Consider the following 17,124-nt stretch of genomic DNA (forward strand, 5'->3'; position numbering starts at 1 on the left):
AGAGAGACAACCATGTGATTAAAGAGTCAGGGTCATTGATTAAGTCCTACCTTCAGGGAGTAGAGATTGAACTCAATCATAGGGCCAGTGTTCAAAAAACCATGACTATGTAATGAAATCCCCCATAAAGCTCAGAACATAAAAGCTGGTGTGTTTCTTTGATAAATACATAGTGATGCAGGGAAGGTGACTTCCTGAATCCACAAGGGAAGGGCACAAAAGCTTTTCTTTCAGGACCTTTGTAGATCTTGCTCTGTATTTCTGATTTAACATGTCCTGATTTGAATCCTTTATGATAAAAAGGTAATTAAAAGTACAGCACCTTTCCTGTACTCTGTGAATAATTCTAGCAAATTATCAAACCATAAGCGGTCGTAGGAACCCCTGGATTTAGTATGAGCAGCCTAGGAACCCACTTTAATTGGTGTCTGAAGTGAAGGCAGTCTTGTTGGAAAAAATGCCCTTTAGATTGTGAAGTCTTACTACCTCCAAGTGATTATTGTCATAATGAAATTGCTGAACAGCAGCTGGTTTCAGAGTAACTCCAAGGCATTTCAGGCACATTGCTGAAAATGCAAAAGACAAAAATTAGGCAAACTGAAAATATCTACTTGCTTTTATTTTTGGTGGTACTGGGGCTTGAACTCAGGGCCTCATGCTTATGAGATATGCACTCTACCATTTGAACCACTCCACCAGCCCTTAAAAAATATCTAAAAATCATAGCCCAAAAATCTTAACATTATGATAGAAATATTCATCTTTTTCTATTTTTAATATATTTATACAGGCATGAGGATGAAGGAATTTGGTAAATGCCACTCTGAAATATGCCCCCTGGTACTTCAAATTGAGGCCATTTAGGGAACAGCAAATGCAGGGAGGGCTTTTTCACAACTTCCCTTATAAGACTAAAGAAAGATCATCCAAAGATAACTGGATTCTCATAGAATCTCATCAAGTACAGATTAAACACATCACAGGAGAAGAACCTGAAGGTCAATCCCACACCCAGACAGACTTTGCCACAGGCTATCACCTATTTTCCTAAGGGTCCTTTCATTATTCTTCCATGATTTGCCCTCCCCCGCCCACTGTCAAGAAGATACATAAGCTTCTAGATCTAAGTGAGGTTTTCACATTCGTTCTTCCTCATGTGATGTCCATGCTTTTTTCCTATTACGCTACCATCTGCTCCAAAAAAACTATAATGAATTCTGACACAAATTAGATACAATTAAATTAAAATACAATTTCTTCTTTTTCAGTGTTTTTGTGTAGATAATTAATACCCTGGAAGAGTAGCTAAGAGCCCAGTCTCTACTGTCAGACAAGTTTCGATTCAAATTGTGGCTACAGTGCTGTAATTTCTGCTCTTTAGTTCTTAATGAAGATGTAAGAGCCCAGGTTCTACAATTATGCAACATGTAAAACAAATGGTAGATACAGGGTATTTCTTTGTTGTGTAGATTCTTATGGTAGCATCTCCAGGCTGATAAGGGTTTCTGGTCCTTTTAATGACCAACTCTTGGTTTTCCTGTTGGAGAGGGGAGGAGGGACACATTTGTAAATATGTGTACCGCTTTTTAAAAAATAGAAGGAAGACAGACATTTTCTTCTATCTGCTTCTTCTGTATTACCCTTAGTGAAACATATTTTGAGTTGGCATATTCTGCAACTCTTCATTCAGAAAAAAATAGATATTTTATCTCTAGCCAAAAGAAGCATCCTCACCCTAAGGGAACTATCTGCCCTTCTCCACTGCCCCTTTACCTAGTGTGCCTATCTTTATCCAAAACATGTAACTCAAAATTCATGCTAGTGTTAACTTTTTTATTGTTCCATAAGTCAAGTCCTTTAACCACCTCTAGTAGAACTTGAGACAATTCACAATTCTCACTATAAAACAAAAAACTTGATTTTTTTTTCTTTTTGAAGACTTAACTCTTCATAATAATCTGTGACATCTGGGTTTAAAACTAGCAAATCTGTCACCCTGGAATAGACACAATCCAACTAAACGAACATGAAAAAGCTTTTCAGCCCGAATGAAACAACTCAGGCTTACTTACCAAACGAGCTTAATACACAGTAACAGAAGCCATTAAACCTTTTAATAAGATTTATGCTCTTATGGGGTGTGGGTGGTGGTGGTGGGGACAGGAAGCTCATGAGAAGCAACCTAGGTGAACCACTAAGAACAGGAATCTGAAATTGTTTTCTGACCAAATTATTGTCTTCAGTGGTTATTATCTGATTAAGTTACCAACTATATATTTATAGGTTAACATGCAAAGGGATCTATCAAGGTTAGCCATGTGCAAACAGACCTGCAACTTCCAAGTTTGTCGACTCTATAGCTTCAAGCGGAACCCCTGCAACTGTGATGTTTACAACTTTTGGCAAATCACCATGGGTTTCTCAAATACTCCCTCAAACATATCAGGAGGAGAGTACATTCCCAATTCACTAAAATTACAAACGGCATTTTAAGTTGTTAAAATACCTAAAAACTACAGTATATTTCCAAGGATACGCCTTATAACTTACCTGGCAACACAAGAATTTATACCTTAGTAAATAAAAGTTAGTGTATAGGCTCTTTCTTGAAAAACGTAGATGGCTCTGAAAAGAGCCTTTGGGGTGTAGGTAAGGACTGAACAACCGCTCTAAGTACTGGCGGCTCACTTGGAGCTGGTGTACTTAGTAACGGCCTTGGTCCCCTCGGACACGGCGTGCTTGGCCAGCTCCCCGGGCAGCAGCAGGCGCACGGCCGTCTGGATCTCCCGGGACGTGATGGTCGAGCGCTTGTTGTAATGCGCCAGGCGAGACGCCTCCCCCGCGATGCGCTCGAAGATGTCGTTGACGAACGAGTTCATGATGCCCATGGCCTTGGACGAGATGCCGGTGTCCGGGTGGACCTGCTTCAGCACCTTGTACACGTACACGGAGTAGCTCTCCTTGCGGCTGCGCTTGCGCTTCTTGCCGTCCTTCTTCTGCGCCTTGGTCACCGCCTTCTTGGAGCCCTTCTTGGGCGCTGGAGCGGATTTTGCTGGTTCAGGCATGATGGGAAGTCGAGAACTAGACTGACGCAGAAACAACAGCCACTTCTTTATTTATACAAGACTATGCAAATTAGGAGCAGTAAAGGTCTCTGATGATTGGTGGCTAAACTTGCATGACAGCAAGTATCAGCTTTGCCCAATCAAAATGCGAGTCCTGTAAAACCGCCGTTCTATTGGTCCAAATGAAAATGAAAATTAGCCAATCGGATAGCTTCCTTTTCGCGCCCAGTGGAGACAATAAAGTGTGGCTTCTTCCATGTTTTCATCAGTGCTAGTTGTTAGCGACAGTTAGGACGCCAGTATGTCTGGACGTGGCAAGCAGGGCGGCAAGGCTCGCGCCAAAGCCAAGACCCGGTCTTCCCGTGCTGGTCTGCAGTTCCCCGTGGGCCGTGTCCACCGTCTGCTCCGCAAGGGCAACTATGCCGAGCGGGTGGGAGCCGGCGCCCCGGTGTACCTGGCGGCGGTGCTGGAGTACCTGACCGCCGAGATCCTGGAGCTGGCGGGCAACGCGGCCAGGGACAACAAGAAGACCCGCATCATCCCGCGCCACCTGCAGCTGGCCATCCGCAACGACGAGGAGCTCAACAAGCTGCTGGGCAAAGTCACCATCGCCCAGGGCGGCGTCCTCCCCAACATCCAGGCAGTGCTGCTGCCCAAGAAGACTGAGAGTCATCACAAAACCAAGGGCAAATGAGCACCTGAGCTAGTTTATCAATTTGTAGCACTCCAACCAAACCAAAGGCTCTTTTCAGAGCCACTTACAACTTTATTAGAAAGAGTGCACACTTAAATTTAAGGTCATATTTCTACATTACGTGCCATGCAGGTAGTGAATTCCTTTAATTTGCCTTCATCTCTTAATCTGGGTACAAGGGAAAAAGGCGCTATCTTTTGGACGGGCATGGTATCAGTTATGGGTTGGCCTTAAATTTCTCAGGTTTTGCCACCCTAGCCGCCTGTCCTGAACCTGCAAAAGGCAAATTAGTCTTTTTGAAATCTAAAATGTAGTAACTGAATTGTGTTTGTTTTGCTGGTTTTATCAAATAAAGGATCCTCAGGGTGACAAGATTGAATCCAAACTATTTAAAGACTTAGAGCCTTAAAGTTTCTGAAGCCTAGTCGGGGAATTAAACAACAGTTCACATTACTGACTGGTTTAAGGTTATAAATTTTAAATCAAGTTGGTAATTGGTAAAAAGTTAAATTTTGTTAGTTGAATTGGCAGATCTCATTGGCTCATTTCCCATTCACACAAAGTTGAGATGGCCAGGTTCATTCGTTCCAGCATGTTCTTTAAAAATTCCTTTTCACTTTTTCTTTTAAATCTGATTTATGTAAGTCAGATCTTTCTTCACAGAAGGAATAGATTCTCTGAGAGTAAGAATTACGTTTTTCGAAAAAATTTATGCGATAGTGGAATTTCTATCTTATGGAAAGTGAAAACTAGTTTGTGTATAGCTTGTAGAATTATTGGGCCATTAGTTTCCTATACAAATCACAATCTTCGTAAAAAAATTAAAAGCTCTTAAAACGTTTGAAGGGTGTATACGAGTTGTTCTGTGTAATATAGTAACCACTAGCTAGTTTGGGCTAGTGATTCATTGTAGAGTAAAAGAGTAAGTGCTGGACACATGAAACACTGAATTTCGAAGAACTAGCCTAAAAACAAGTAAAATAAATTATTTTTATGCTGATTGCATATTGACAATATGGTAATATTGGGCTAAGCAAAATGTTATTGAAATTAATTTCTTCTGGTTTTATTTTGTTCTACTGTGACCGGTAGAAAATTTTAAATTATCTTGTAATTTGTATTTATTTCTACTGGAAATAACTGGTATAAAGGCAACTATACGGGAAAAAATAGGTCACAGAAAATACTTTTTTTTTTTTTCCAGTGCTTGTCCAATCGGTTACAGTTAGGTAAGCACGGCCTTGTTTTGTCCAATCAGCTTTAGATTCTCCCTATAAAGAAGCGGCCACCACCTTCTCTTTTTCTATTCACCCAACTCGTAAGCTATGGCTCGTACCAAGCAGACGGCTCGCAAGTCCACCGGCGGCAAGGCGCCGCGCAAGCAGCTGGCCACCAAGGCCGCCCGCAAGAGCGCGCCGGCCACCGGCGGCGTGAAGAAGCCCCACCGCTACCGGCCCGGCACCGTGGCGCTGCGCGAGATCCGCCGCTACCAGAAGTCCACCGAGCTGCTGATCCGCAAACTGCCGTTCCAGCGCCTGGTGCGCGAGATCGCGCAGGACTTCAAGACCGACCTGCGCTTCCAGAGCTCGGCCGTCATGGCGCTGCAGGAGGCGAGCGAGGCCTACCTGGTGGGCCTGTTTGAGGACACCAACCTGTGCGCCATCCACGCCAAGCGAGTGACCATCATGCCCAAGGACATCCAGCTGGCCCGTCGGATTCGTGGGGAGAGGGCTTAAGGTCCCAGCATTTCCCAACCCTATTTCCAAAAGGCTCTTTTCAGAGCCACCCACAAGGACACTAAAAGGAGCTGTTTCTGTTTAGTTTCTACCTGTGTTGAGCGGGTTCTCTTACCTTCCCTGGTAAAACAAAGTCTCAATCTACCTCTTCTAGGATGGTAATGAATTTTTACTCATACTGCGTTTGTTCTGAAAGGGTAATTCCCTTTTAAACCAACTTGCATAATTTTCTTAAAAAGTGGTAGAGTACACGTTTAGGTTTGCATTAAAGTAGTTGTAAAATTCAGGTCATGGTGGCTTGTGCTAGCTAAAGTGGTAAAACCACCCTCCATTTCCTGAGCTATGTTTGCTTTCCTACACACTAATTATCCTCTTGATTCGTGTACTTGGAGCCCTATGAAGGACAGACAGATCTCCCATCTCCCTTTTGAAGTTCCTTGTAGATTGTGTGTGTGTAGGGGGAGAAAGAGATCCATTCTCATAAGCATTAAAGAATTAACCTGGGCTGTATATGTGCATCGTTATTTCTGTTCCTTCTCAACCTGTCAGTTTGTAAACATGTAAGTAGAAAGATAATAGAACTTGTACGTTGAATTTTAAAAAGCTGTGTGTTTTCTTTTTTGTTTGGTAATTTATGCTGTTCAATTGTCAGAACTGATTACATTCTTAACATTTTTTAACATTAGATATTAAGGTCATTACTGCAACCATTATGCTCATAGCCTTCTCTGAGTTCATAGGAAATGGGACCTACATAAATCCTACATGTGGAGTTTAGATCATCCTATTTTGCAAAATTGAAATATCTTTATAATGATTTCTATTGCAAATCAATACCTTGAGCAAAATAAAGACCTGAGTGTCCCTCTCTTGAGAAATTAGCCTTAAAAGGAAAATACACCACTTTGGAAGGAAGCAATGCCCCACAGGACCACTGTGGATGGAGGGGTGTCTGCAGAACCAGGCTAAGGCTAACTGCTGAACAGATTAGTATTCTTGAGTGTGTAAACAGTACATCCTTCCTTCTGGGCTGAGAAATTGAGTTTTTAATAACTCTGGAAATGTTCACACAGATTTTTTTTTGTAGTGTTTTTATTAGTATATAAAATTTGTACAGGGTATTTTGTTGTGACATTTCCATATATGTGTACAATGTTCTGTGGTTCACAGAGTTTTTTTTAAAGGATTGCCTTAATCAATATACTCTTGCGGACTGGATAAAAGGCATCTTCTGAAGATCTGCAGCCAATATACTTCTCACAATTAACTTTCCTGTTCTGATTACATGAGCATTATTTATTCAGAGGCAGTCAGTAGTTTTGTGCAGATGAATATTCTCTCTCTGAAAATCCTCTATGTGCTGAACAACAAGACTTGGGTAATCTTTTAGTTAAACTTTCTGAACTTTGAGCACAGTTTTATTTTCCCATACAGGAACTGAGTTTTGCTGTGGTACTGGCACAAACAATGAATACTCAATGCCACCAGATCCTTTTGGTCCATCCTAGTAGCTGGATAGTGGTGCTATTAACTAAGACAAGGATCAGAGGGAAAGCTGAATTACTGATAAGGCTGATGTACTAAATCTACTGAGAGTTTCCTGGCTATCAACAAGAAACCTAGAAATTAAATGAATATGCACTTTTAGAACTCAGGAAATAAACCTGGGATAGACATAAAGATTTGGAAGTCAGCTGGGCCCCAGTGGCTCACACCTGTAATCCTAGCTTCTTGGAAGGCTGAGATCAGGAGGATTGAGTGTCAAGGCCAGCCCAACAAATAGTTTGTGAGACCTGAGAGTAAAAATGGCTGGAAGGGGTTCAAGTAGTATAGCCCCTGCTTTGCAATTATGAAGCCCTGAGTTCAAACTCCATTGCCACCAAAACTAAACCAAATCAAAACAAAAACACTTGGCATTATGCTTGGTAAATACTTTGTATTTAAAACTACAGGAGTGGCCTACAAATGCCTAATCTATCTCTTGTAACTTTTGTCTTAGCACCGATTTCAAACATCTAATTTGCTTTGCACCTAACAGAGCCATGAGTCTTTCTGACAAGAATTTTCTGCTGAATCCCCATACTTTAATTTCATATCCTTTACTCTTCAAAACCAGGTTTTCATTTCCACAGATTTTACTCCACCTCTGTGCTCCCCCTACTTTTTTTTTAGTCTTGCAACATTGTTTTAATTATTTGCTTTGGTGTGTTTCTCCACAATAGATTCTTTGTTTTGAGACAAGTTCTTGCTCTATAGCCCAGACCAGCCACCACCAACTCATGATCTTCCTGCCTCAGCCTCTCAAGTGCTGGAATTACAAGCATCAATCATCCCATATGGCTTTTTAAATATTTTTATTTATTTTTAAACTTAATGTAGCTGGGGATCTAATCCAGGGCCTTATGCATGCTAAGTAAGTCCTCTACCACTGAACTACCTCCTCAGATTGTTACGGACAAACACTGTTTATTAATACTTATTATCTTTAATGCATGGCATCTAAGTGTGACATAGTTTTTGAAAGAATCAGCGAGTTCAAATTTAATAAAAGAAGAAAAGAAAGTCTTAGAGCCTGCATTTCCTAAGGTAGCAAAACTCCACAATAGGACTTGTTTAAAAGATCCTTAACCCAGAAGCCTAGGCCAACTTTCTTTGGACTCCCCAACTACTTCAACTTAAAACAAACAAACAAACAAACAAACAAACAAACAAAACCTTTAAAATTTTGCAACCAGGCCTAGCGCTGGGAGGCAGAGATCAGGAGGATCTCGGTTTGAAGCTAGCCCTGGCAAATATTTCCGGGAGCCCCTATTTCGAAAAACCCTTCACAAAAACAGGGCTTGTCCTGGAGTAGCTTAAGGTGAAGACCCTGAATTCAAGCCCCAGTACCGGGAAAAAAAACAAAAAACAAAAAACAAAAAACCTATGAGTTTTCTACATACTTGTTCGTTTATTTTTAAACAATCCCACTGAGTTTAAGACACTTCAGGTTAATTTACTGATACGATTCAAACCAAAGGAAGGTATTAGTGCTAAATAGTAATACATATGCTAGTACTTTCACAAAACATTTAAAAATTACAAAAAAAAAACACAAGTTACCTGCTTTCTAATTACATACCTAAGAATTTCTCCTAAGGACTAATGATACTCATCCTAAGACCTTTAAATTACTATTAAAATTTAAGCCGCCTAGTTAACTTCTAAATGTGGATCTAAACAACCACCTGTAATTTCTTCAGCGTTCAGACTAAACCGTTGCATTACATTCAAACCCTCAAAAAGTTATTCTGCATGTACGTTGGAAAACGTTACTAGCAGTTCTTAACGGAAAGGGGAGGAGGGGTAGAATATTAGTTATTAAAAACCTTTATCGGGGCTATGTAAGCTGACTACAACTGAAGTAGCACGTAGTCATTAAACATTTCTGGAGGTAGTTACAAACGTAGCTGAGAGTGTCATCTTTTTATGAATTCGTAAGTGGCTCTGAAAAGAGCCTTTGTTTTACGGTGTCCTCGATATTGTTTATTTGGTCTTGTGATGACTCTCGGTCTTCTTGGGCAGCAGCACCGCCTGGATGTTGGGGAGGACGCCGCCCTGAGCGATGGTGACTTTGCCCAGCAGCTTGTTGAGCTCCTCGTCGTTGCGGATGGCCAGCTGCAGGTGGCGCGGGATGATGCGGGTCTTCTTGTTGTCCCTGGCCGCGTTGCCCGCCAGCTCCAGGATCTCGGCGGTCAGGTACTCCAGCACCGCCGCCAGGTACACCGGGGCGCCGGCTCCCACCCGCTCGGCATAGTTGCCCTTGCGGAGCAGACGGTGGACACGGCCCACGGGGAACTGCAGACCAGCACGGGAAGACCGGGTCTTGGCTTTGGCGCGAGCCTTGCCGCCCTGCTTGCCACGTCCAGACATACTGGCGTCCTAACTGTCGCTAACAACTAGCACTGATGAAAACATGGAAGAAGCCACACTTTATTGTCTCCACTGGGCGCGAAAAGGAAGCTATCCGATTGGCTAATTTTCATTTTCATTTGGACCAATAGAACGGCGGTTTTACAGGACTCGCATTTTGATTGGGCAAAGCTGATACTTGCTGTCATGCAAGTTTAGCCACCAATCATCAGAGACCTTTACTGCTCCTAATTTGCATAGTCTTGTATAAATAAAGAAGTGGCTGTTGTTTCTGCGTCAGTCTAGTTCTCGACTTCCCATCATGCCTGAACCAGCAAAATCCGCTCCAGCGCCCAAGAAGGGCTCCAAGAAGGCGGTGACCAAGGCGCAGAAGAAGGACGGCAAGAAGCGCAAGCGCAGCCGCAAGGAGAGCTACTCCGTGTACGTGTACAAGGTGCTGAAGCAGGTCCACCCGGACACCGGCATCTCGTCCAAGGCCATGGGCATCATGAACTCGTTCGTCAACGACATCTTCGAGCGCATCGCGGGGGAGGCGTCTCGCCTGGCGCATTACAACAAGCGCTCGACCATCACGTCCCGGGAGATCCAGACGGCCGTGCGCCTGCTGCTGCCCGGGGAGCTGGCCAAGCACGCCGTGTCCGAGGGGACCAAGGCCGTCACCAAGTACACCAGTTCCAAGTGAGCTTACCTTAAGTTGTTAATTTAAAGGCTCTTTTCAGAGCCACTCAAAACTTCAGAAAAAAGTTGGCTGTTACATTTTTGTCTGACGTTATTTGGGGAACGTATATAAGGCTGTCACGGTTTGAAGGTCTCCTAGTTAGTTGTGCTAGCTGACTCAATGTGTGCTGCTGGCTAGCTTATTGACGATAAAAATATTGGGTTAACACTGCATCTGTCTCCTTTGATCAATAAGTATCAACATCTTGCCTTCTAATCAATGACTTTCAAGCAGACAAGATGCTAACAGGTTTTTAAATGTTTTAGTTTCTACCACCAAAACCCATTCTAAACCACTTGCCACCCAGTTAACATTTTATTCAGTAACTACTATAGACCAGTCGTTTGCTGGGATAGGAATAGAAGATCGTGAACAAACCTCCTTTACCTTAACTCTTCGTTTTTGTCGGTGGCCTGCAAATTCATAGAATTTCCATCAAGGAAAAATTAATATCTTTTGAAATTGATAATGTATATATCTTTTACTCCCAGAACTTCTCCTAGGAATTTACTATTTTTGAAAGTACGTAAAATGTATGTACAAGTTTTTTCAGCAGCAGTCTGTAGTACAAAAGAGACAATCTCAATGGCCAGCAACAAATTATAGTACGATATATATATATATCCTATACATTTTAGTACTATATATTTTAGAATTATAGTATTCTATATATTTTAGTACTATATGTTATAGTATGACATATATATATATACAATGTATATATAGAGAGAATGTATATATATTCTATATATTTTAGTCTCTATATATTCAATATATATATTCTATTCTGTGATAAAATATATGTGAAGGCATTTTCTCATAATTATTATTTTGCCATGTGCCAGATAGTGTCCTAAAATTTCTTTGCATTCATTACCTCATTTAATTTTCACAACTTTATAAGATAAAATTACTTTATACCTGTTTTATAGATTGCAAAATGATGGTTCAGTGACAGTAGTAAATTACCTGAGGTGAAGTTGCACAGCTAAGAAATAATGAAAACATATTAAAAAATAGACTCAAGCTTCAGAATCCATATCTGTAACTATTATATACTAGACACCCTCTCTAAATACTGATATATGGTAATCAACTGTGAAGTAGAAAAAAGCAAAATACAGGATAGTGTTGATAGGTAGCAGTTAGACATAGGCAGTGGCCACAAGAAGAAGACAGGAAGAATTCATTTTTAATTCAACTTCCCAATGTCAGTAATCTCTATTTGAGATCAGGTAGCCAGAACACAGAGGCTATCACAGGATGATTTGAAGTCAGCCACTACCCTAAAGCTTAATTCACTCTTTACCCAAGAGTACTCCACCTCCTAAACGTTAAGACCTAAGAGCTAGACAAAGTGAAAGTTAGGAATTTCAAACAGAAATTCTCTATCAATTAGAGCAGGAATCAATGTCTCTGTTAAGAAGACCATGACCCAAACTCAGGAAATCACCCCAGGGGCCAAAATAACCCCTCCCTGTTTTAACAGCCATCTCAGCCACCCAGACCCATTACCTTTGACCACGTGTATTCCCCCAGATCTCCACTGTAAGACTAAGAGCTAGAGGCCACCATTTTGAGTTTTTGCTCCCATTTCCTGTGTGGGGAACAGGAAATGTTTCTTTCTCACCCCTGGTCCTGTTGCTCTCACTCTAAAGACAACCTGCCTTCAGTCTGTTGAAAGTGTATTCCTTTCCTAATAAGCTTTACTATTACTTTCACTGAATCTTTGTGCCTTGCTTGAATTATCCTGCTGGACAGTAGAATTGTGTACATGTGTGTGTTTGTATAAATGTAAAATATCTCTAAAAAGATAGTAAATAAACTATTAACTGTGGTTGCCTCTGAAGAAAGGAAGTTAGATGGCCTGAGGGCAGGGATGGATAACCCTTTCTGTGGTCTTTAAATTACACGCATGCTTTATTCGTTCACAAATAAATAGCATAAAAAAACCCTTCACTCGAATATTGCTAAAACACAGCTAAAGGTGAAATAAAAGATGCTTCTGTAGATATGCCATCCCAAGAATGCTTTGAAAATTAAATGATTTATTTTCTCACAGTTCTGGAAGCTGACAGTACAAGACCAAGGCCCCAGATGATTCAGTGTCTGGTGAAAACCTGGTCTCTGCTTCCAATGTGGCACGTTGAAGGCTGTGCCCTTGGGGACTGAGACAGAGAAAAATAGTGACCCCATGTGGCAAAAAGGCAAAAAACAACCAACTTCCTGTCCTGCAGAGCCCTTTATAATGGTATTAATCCACTTGTGAAGTGGGACCTTCATAACTCAAACACCTCTCCAAACCCTCCCCAAATTTATATCATTTTACATTTGACTTGATTTCTTCATATCTGCAATACATTAGAAAAGATTTGAAAGAACATCTCTATTTTATTTCTTTTCATATTACTAGCAAATTCTATTTTTCTACCCTTCAAATTGTGGGTAAGAACTACATCTGAGGCCTAAACCACTGAATTCCTAGATGACAGCCCCCCCACCACAAAAAAAAAAAATAAACTGAGATCTTAGAAAGCTTAGCACAGTTCAGATTCTCAATTGTGTTGATCTGGAATCTCAGTATTTGCGTGGACAGAAGACTATAGGTTCAGAATTTTTTAAGATTTTGTCATTTATAAGAACTGGGTTGCATGAAGAAAGGACAAATCAAGAAGACATGCAGGTTTGACCAAGCAGAGGAGTCTAGCCTTCAAATCAGTGGCTCACACTGCTGGGATGTAATGAAGTTAGGATTTAGAACTTTTAGACCTTTGGTTACTAGGTGAAGAAAGCAAAACAACAACCTAAGAATCTGAGGCCCAAGGGGTGGTTCCAGCAACACAAAGAGGCAAATATTGATTGGTCACTCTGCAATGACAGACAAATGAAACTCATTACACCAGTTTTTTTTTGTTTTTTTAATCTACAAAGTAAAGGTAGAAAATCAGTCCAATTTCATCAGGAAGTTGTATGAATTGAGGGAAGCAATATCAGTAACAGGGAAATAATTAGGAGGTACATATTAGGGAAGAAGGAAAATTATAGGAATTATGAGGTGTATTTGTGGGTTTTTTTCTTAGCCCTAATGATCTACTCAGTATTTTTTTTTTTTTACTTTTTCACATGCCATGCCACTTTTGCAGACTCTAGAATCTAAAATGTTGTAAACAAGCATCATTTTTGAAGATATATAACAAATTCTTAAATAAGCCCCTAAGGATGGTCACTAAATAAATCCTTATGGTGGAAAAAGTTACAGACAGGCCTATTGGGCAACGCTGAGAGAGTATTTAGGTAAATATTCCTTTTTCTGATTATTATTAGCACATAACAAGCCAACCCAAAATGTGGGTAAAAAACAGGTTATCACAGTCTTGGACTCTGTAGTCAAGAATTAGAACACAGCCAGGATCTGCCCCAAGATGTCTATCGCCTCAGGTGGAAACTGACTTGGGCGATTCGTGGGATGACCACTGAGGGCTGGAGTCTTCTGCAGGCCTCTTTACTCACACCTGACAATTGATGCCCTGAGCATAGACTTCAGCCAGCGAGAACCTATATGTGGAATGGACTATGGTGGCCTCACTTAGAATAGTCAGACTCAGGTGATAGCTCAGGATTTGGAAAGTGAGTCTCCCAGGACATCAAGTTGGAAGCTGTGAATTCTCATTTCGGAATGGAAGTCAAAATCCTAACTAGGTCCTACCCTAAGCTGACAATCGTACATGAGAGATGATTCCGAAGCCGAAGAAGAGTACAGACAAAGCATAGAGCGAGGATTTCACTGTAAGAAAAGGTCCCCAGAAAACCCGGATGAAACACTCAGGGTCGCTTCACCAAAGTTGTGCAGTCCTTAGGATAGTACTACGTGCAGAACTGATCTTGGTGCTGCAGGACGTCCAACATCTCTGATCTTGCCCCGTAAAATAAAAGTCAGTTTGGCTCCAGACAAGCGAAACACCCACAGGTTTTCAAAATTCCCCGCTAGGCGGCGGCACAGTTGCTAACGAAAACTACTGATTTTAAATGTAGTGGTCAGAGGTTAGTGCCTCAGCGATGAAAATTTGTCACAACAAAATCTTGTCAGAGAAGCGTTCTTATCGGCCCCATGGTGTAATGGTTAGCACTCTGGACTTTGAATCCAGCGATCCGAGTTCAAATCTCGGTGGGACCTTGCTGTGTTTTTATTTCTCTCCATGATTTTAGGCCCTAAAACCTGTGTGTCTCCACGCAATCCACCCCAACGCTATAATCACAATTTTTGTCGGTCCTCAGAAATGTGAGCGTCCCTGCCCAAGCAAGTCCAAGTGCAGAAATCCACTGCAAGGGGCCTCCCCAAATCCTGTAACCCCTGAATCTTGATTCCTAGAAAGGAATGTATGTGTGCATATTAAAGAAATGCCTTTTTAAGAAAGAATGTTAACAGTACTTTACGACTGGAAAACAGTATCTAACCTGAGACTTGGTGAATATCCAATTCAAGGGCAATAAACGAAGACTTCGCTCTGTCATGGACCTCTCTCAGTGAGGGTGGATTCAAACCCATCGACGAGGAGTATGATGATGCAGCAAAGAGACATGGCCTCTGAACCCCACATTTACTCTTCTCCTGGTCAATAAGATTTCACTCGGTGCTCTCAGTACAGTTGGTCTGAGGGACAGTCTGACAGTGCTGTAGGATGTGGTTGTGAAAAAGCACAGATGAATTCTAACTACCAGGGAGTCACTGCTACAGTCACAGGCACTAGTTCTGCACATAGTGCACTTGCATTAACTTATCAGAAACCCCACGAGGTCAGGGTCCTTCTCAAACCAGAACTGGAACTAGTTTTCCCATTTGGCATTCAAAAATGAGATTGAAGTAATGTATTCCTGTCTGGCCAGTTATGAAGAAGGACAAGAAATCTCTGGAACTTTTCCTGCACAGGCATGAAACCATCCCCATGGTAAGGACCTTTTCCTTGTCTCCATCAGAGTTTGACAGCTTGGAGTCTTCCGGTGGAGGATTTTTACCCTCTCTCCTGAGGTTTTACCACCCTCTCTTCGTGAAGAATTTTTCTTGATCATTTTCGGTCTGTTTTAGGCTTGAGGAAGCCCACTTGCAAAATTCCTTTGCAAGGGAATCCGACAAGAAGAGGTACTGGGTTGTAATTTTGTTAGGTGGAGGTCCTCGAAGTCAGCTTCAGTGACCTGGGAGGCAGCCCCAGCCCTCAAGCAATGAAATTCAATGACAGCTAAACCCTCTGTCGCTTGGCCAGAGCTGACTCCTTTCTTTCTCTTTTCTTTTGGTTTTCACTCTCGCATAGTTTATTCATATACTATTACTCAAATAACCCCCAGGGTTATCTAATACCTACATGGTGTGCGTGCTCTGGTCCCAAAGTGTTCTCCTTTTTAAATTTTAAAATTATCATATTATTGTTGTACTGGGGGTACATTGTAACATTTTAAAAAAATTCACCTCCTCCATTATTCTCCTTTATCTCTTCTCCCCTTATACTTGTAAGTTTCAACAGGTCTCGTGTTTCCATTTTCATACATAAATACAAAATATTTCTATCATAGTCACCCTCTGGACTCCTTTCTAATACTAAGTATTGCAGAATTTCTATTACTTAGAATTTTTATTACTTAGAATTGCAGAAGTGTTCGCTCCTAAATTTGTGCTGAGTGTCCTCGCGGTCCTAGCCAACTCCCAGCGGGAGGAATTTGGAGCTTATGAAGATAGGACACGATTGAGAACATCCACAGAGACCTATCACAGAAACTGCGTGTGTGCGTGTGTGTGTGTGTGTGTGTGTGTGTGTGTACAGTATGGTTCCTGTGTGTGAGAGCCAGAGTGGATTTACCAGGCAGAAATGGAGGCTCTTCTTTAAGCCCATTTAGGAGTCTCCCCCGCCCATTCTCTGTTGGCGAAAGCGCAGCGGGAGGCCGATCCGGCTGCGCTCGCTCCTAGGTAACCCCCCAGAGGCCTCCGCCTCCGTCCCTCCCACCCCCCATCCAAGTCCCCCCTTAGCCTCTCACGTGGCTCCCAGGGATACTGGGACCCTACATCCCCGTCGTCCAAGCATATATGCTTCCGTTTTTCGTAAACCCCAACGTCTCCCGGGTGACTTTCCATATGTGTCCTCAAATCGCCGAATACCACCCAGTAAAAGACAATTTTCCTGAAAACAATAAGACTGGATAACTAAGCAGAATGAAAAATCTCAGGTTCCTGCCAGGTTTCTCTCCTGTAAAATAATAGAGTCCCCATCTCACAAGGCTGTTGTAAGCCTCAGATGAGGTGACGATTCACAATGATTGTCACAAAATCTGGCAAGCTGTGAGTGCTCAGTTTTAAGGACGTCACTTTTTCCCCAGTGATGAAATAGAGGCCCCGGGACACAAAGTTTCTGAGCCACTTGAGCGGAAAGAACTGAGGGCCGTGACGGGGAGGAGGTCCTCACATGAGGAAGTCGATATTTTCCTAAATTAAGACTGGCGTAAAGGATGTGGAGTATAGGCAATGACGGGTAAACATCCATGAACTATTCCTAGAAAGAAAAAGAATGCTAGTGCGCATTTTACCTCTCTACCAACCAATACGCGGGAAATTGAGGGTGGAATAATTAGGTCATCAAGTAATTTATTTAGGAACCAACAGCAGACCCTTGGCCCCATGGTGTAATGGTTAGCACTCTGGACTCTGAATCCAGCGATCCGAGTTCAAATCTCGGTGGGACCTTAGGCAGACTTCTTTATAGTCTGTTTTTGTGGACTACTCTTACTACTCTTACCACTTCTTCAGAAAGAACTGGTTGTTTTGCTATTTCTGAGGACCATTTTCTTACCAAGTTCCTATTTGAAGGCATATGAGCCAAGTAAGAGGTCAGGAAGGCTGGCCTATTTATTTCATTAAGTGATATATTTCCAACAAAAATTTAATTTACATATACTATATAAGTACTTACCACAAATCATGTTTACTTTTGGCTGATTACATACAAACATTAAGTT

General features: G+C 41.8%; 5 protein-coding genes and 2 non-coding genes across 7 annotated transcripts; 5 read left to right on the top strand and 2 right to left on the bottom strand.

Annotated features, from left to right (window-relative positions):
* Positions 1-2,616: 2,616 nt before the first annotated feature.
* Positions 2,617-3,096, bottom strand: LOC141425669 (histone H2B type 1-C/E/F/G/I). The gene has a single exon (XM_074082682.1). The coding sequence runs from the start codon at positions 3,063-3,065 to the stop codon at positions 2,685-2,687; it is 381 nt and encodes a 126-aa protein (XP_073938783.1). The 5' UTR covers positions 3,066-3,096; the 3' UTR covers positions 2,617-2,684.
* Positions 3,097-3,325: 229 nt separating this feature from the next.
* LOC109674066 (histone H2A type 1-J-like) lies at positions 3,326-3,829 on the top strand. Its single transcript, XM_074082680.1, has one exon. The coding sequence runs from the start codon at positions 3,367-3,369 to the stop codon at positions 3,757-3,759; it is 393 nt and encodes a 130-aa protein (XP_073938781.1). The 5' UTR covers positions 3,326-3,366; the 3' UTR covers positions 3,760-3,829.
* A 1,223-nt stretch (positions 3,830-5,052) lies between these two features.
* Positions 5,053-5,557, top strand: LOC109674067 (histone H3). Its single transcript, XM_074082677.1, has one exon. It carries the CDS (start codon positions 5,085-5,087, stop codon positions 5,493-5,495), a length of 411 nt encoding a protein of 136 aa, XP_073938778.1. The 5' UTR covers positions 5,053-5,084; the 3' UTR covers positions 5,496-5,557.
* A 3,415-nt stretch (positions 5,558-8,972) lies between these two features.
* LOC109674068 (histone H2A type 1-J) lies at positions 8,973-9,451 on the bottom strand. Its single transcript, XM_074082681.1, has one exon. It carries the CDS (start codon positions 9,405-9,407, stop codon positions 9,021-9,023), a length of 387 nt encoding a protein of 128 aa, XP_073938782.1. The 5' UTR covers positions 9,408-9,451; the 3' UTR covers positions 8,973-9,020.
* A 224-nt stretch (positions 9,452-9,675) lies between these two features.
* Positions 9,676-10,161, top strand: LOC109674069 (histone H2B type 1-C/E/F/G/I). Its single transcript, XM_074082685.1, has one exon. The coding sequence runs from the start codon at positions 9,709-9,711 to the stop codon at positions 10,087-10,089; it is 381 nt and encodes a 126-aa protein (XP_073938786.1). The 5' UTR covers positions 9,676-9,708; the 3' UTR covers positions 10,090-10,161.
* A 4,066-nt stretch (positions 10,162-14,227) lies between these two features.
* On the top strand, positions 14,228-14,299 carry Trnaq-uug (transfer RNA glutamine (anticodon UUG)). The gene has a single exon. It is a non-coding gene; the product is annotated as a tRNA-Gln (tRNA).
* A 2,481-nt stretch (positions 14,300-16,780) lies between these two features.
* Trnaq-cug (transfer RNA glutamine (anticodon CUG)) lies at positions 16,781-16,852 on the top strand. The gene has a single exon. It is a non-coding gene; the product is annotated as a tRNA-Gln (tRNA).
* The last annotated feature ends 272 nt before the right edge of the window (positions 16,853-17,124 follow it).

Source organism: Castor canadensis, chromosome 8, assembly GCF_047511655.1.
Source record: "Castor canadensis chromosome 8, mCasCan1.hap1v2, whole genome shotgun sequence".
NCBI classification, from domain to species: Eukaryota; Metazoa; Chordata; class Mammalia; order Rodentia; family Castoridae; genus Castor; species Castor canadensis.

Bases quoted from the DNA above. Each gene is read 5' to 3' on its own strand.
- LOC109674066 (XM_074082680.1), top strand. From the start codon at position 3,367: ATGTCTGGACGTGGCAAGCAGGGCGGCAAGGCTCGCGCCAAAGCCAAG.
- LOC109674068 (XM_074082681.1), bottom strand. From the start codon at position 9,407: ATGTCTGGACGTGGCAAGCAGGGCGGCAAGGCTCGCGCCAAAGCCAAG.
- LOC109674069 (XM_074082685.1), top strand. From the start codon at position 9,709: ATGCCTGAACCAGCAAAATCCGCTCCAGCGCCCAAGAAGGGCTCCAAG.
- LOC109674067 (XM_074082677.1), top strand. From the start codon at position 5,085: ATGGCTCGTACCAAGCAGACGGCTCGCAAGTCCACCGGCGGCAAGGCG.
- LOC141425669 (XM_074082682.1), bottom strand. From the start codon at position 3,065: ATGCCTGAACCAGCAAAATCCGCTCCAGCGCCCAAGAAGGGCTCCAAG.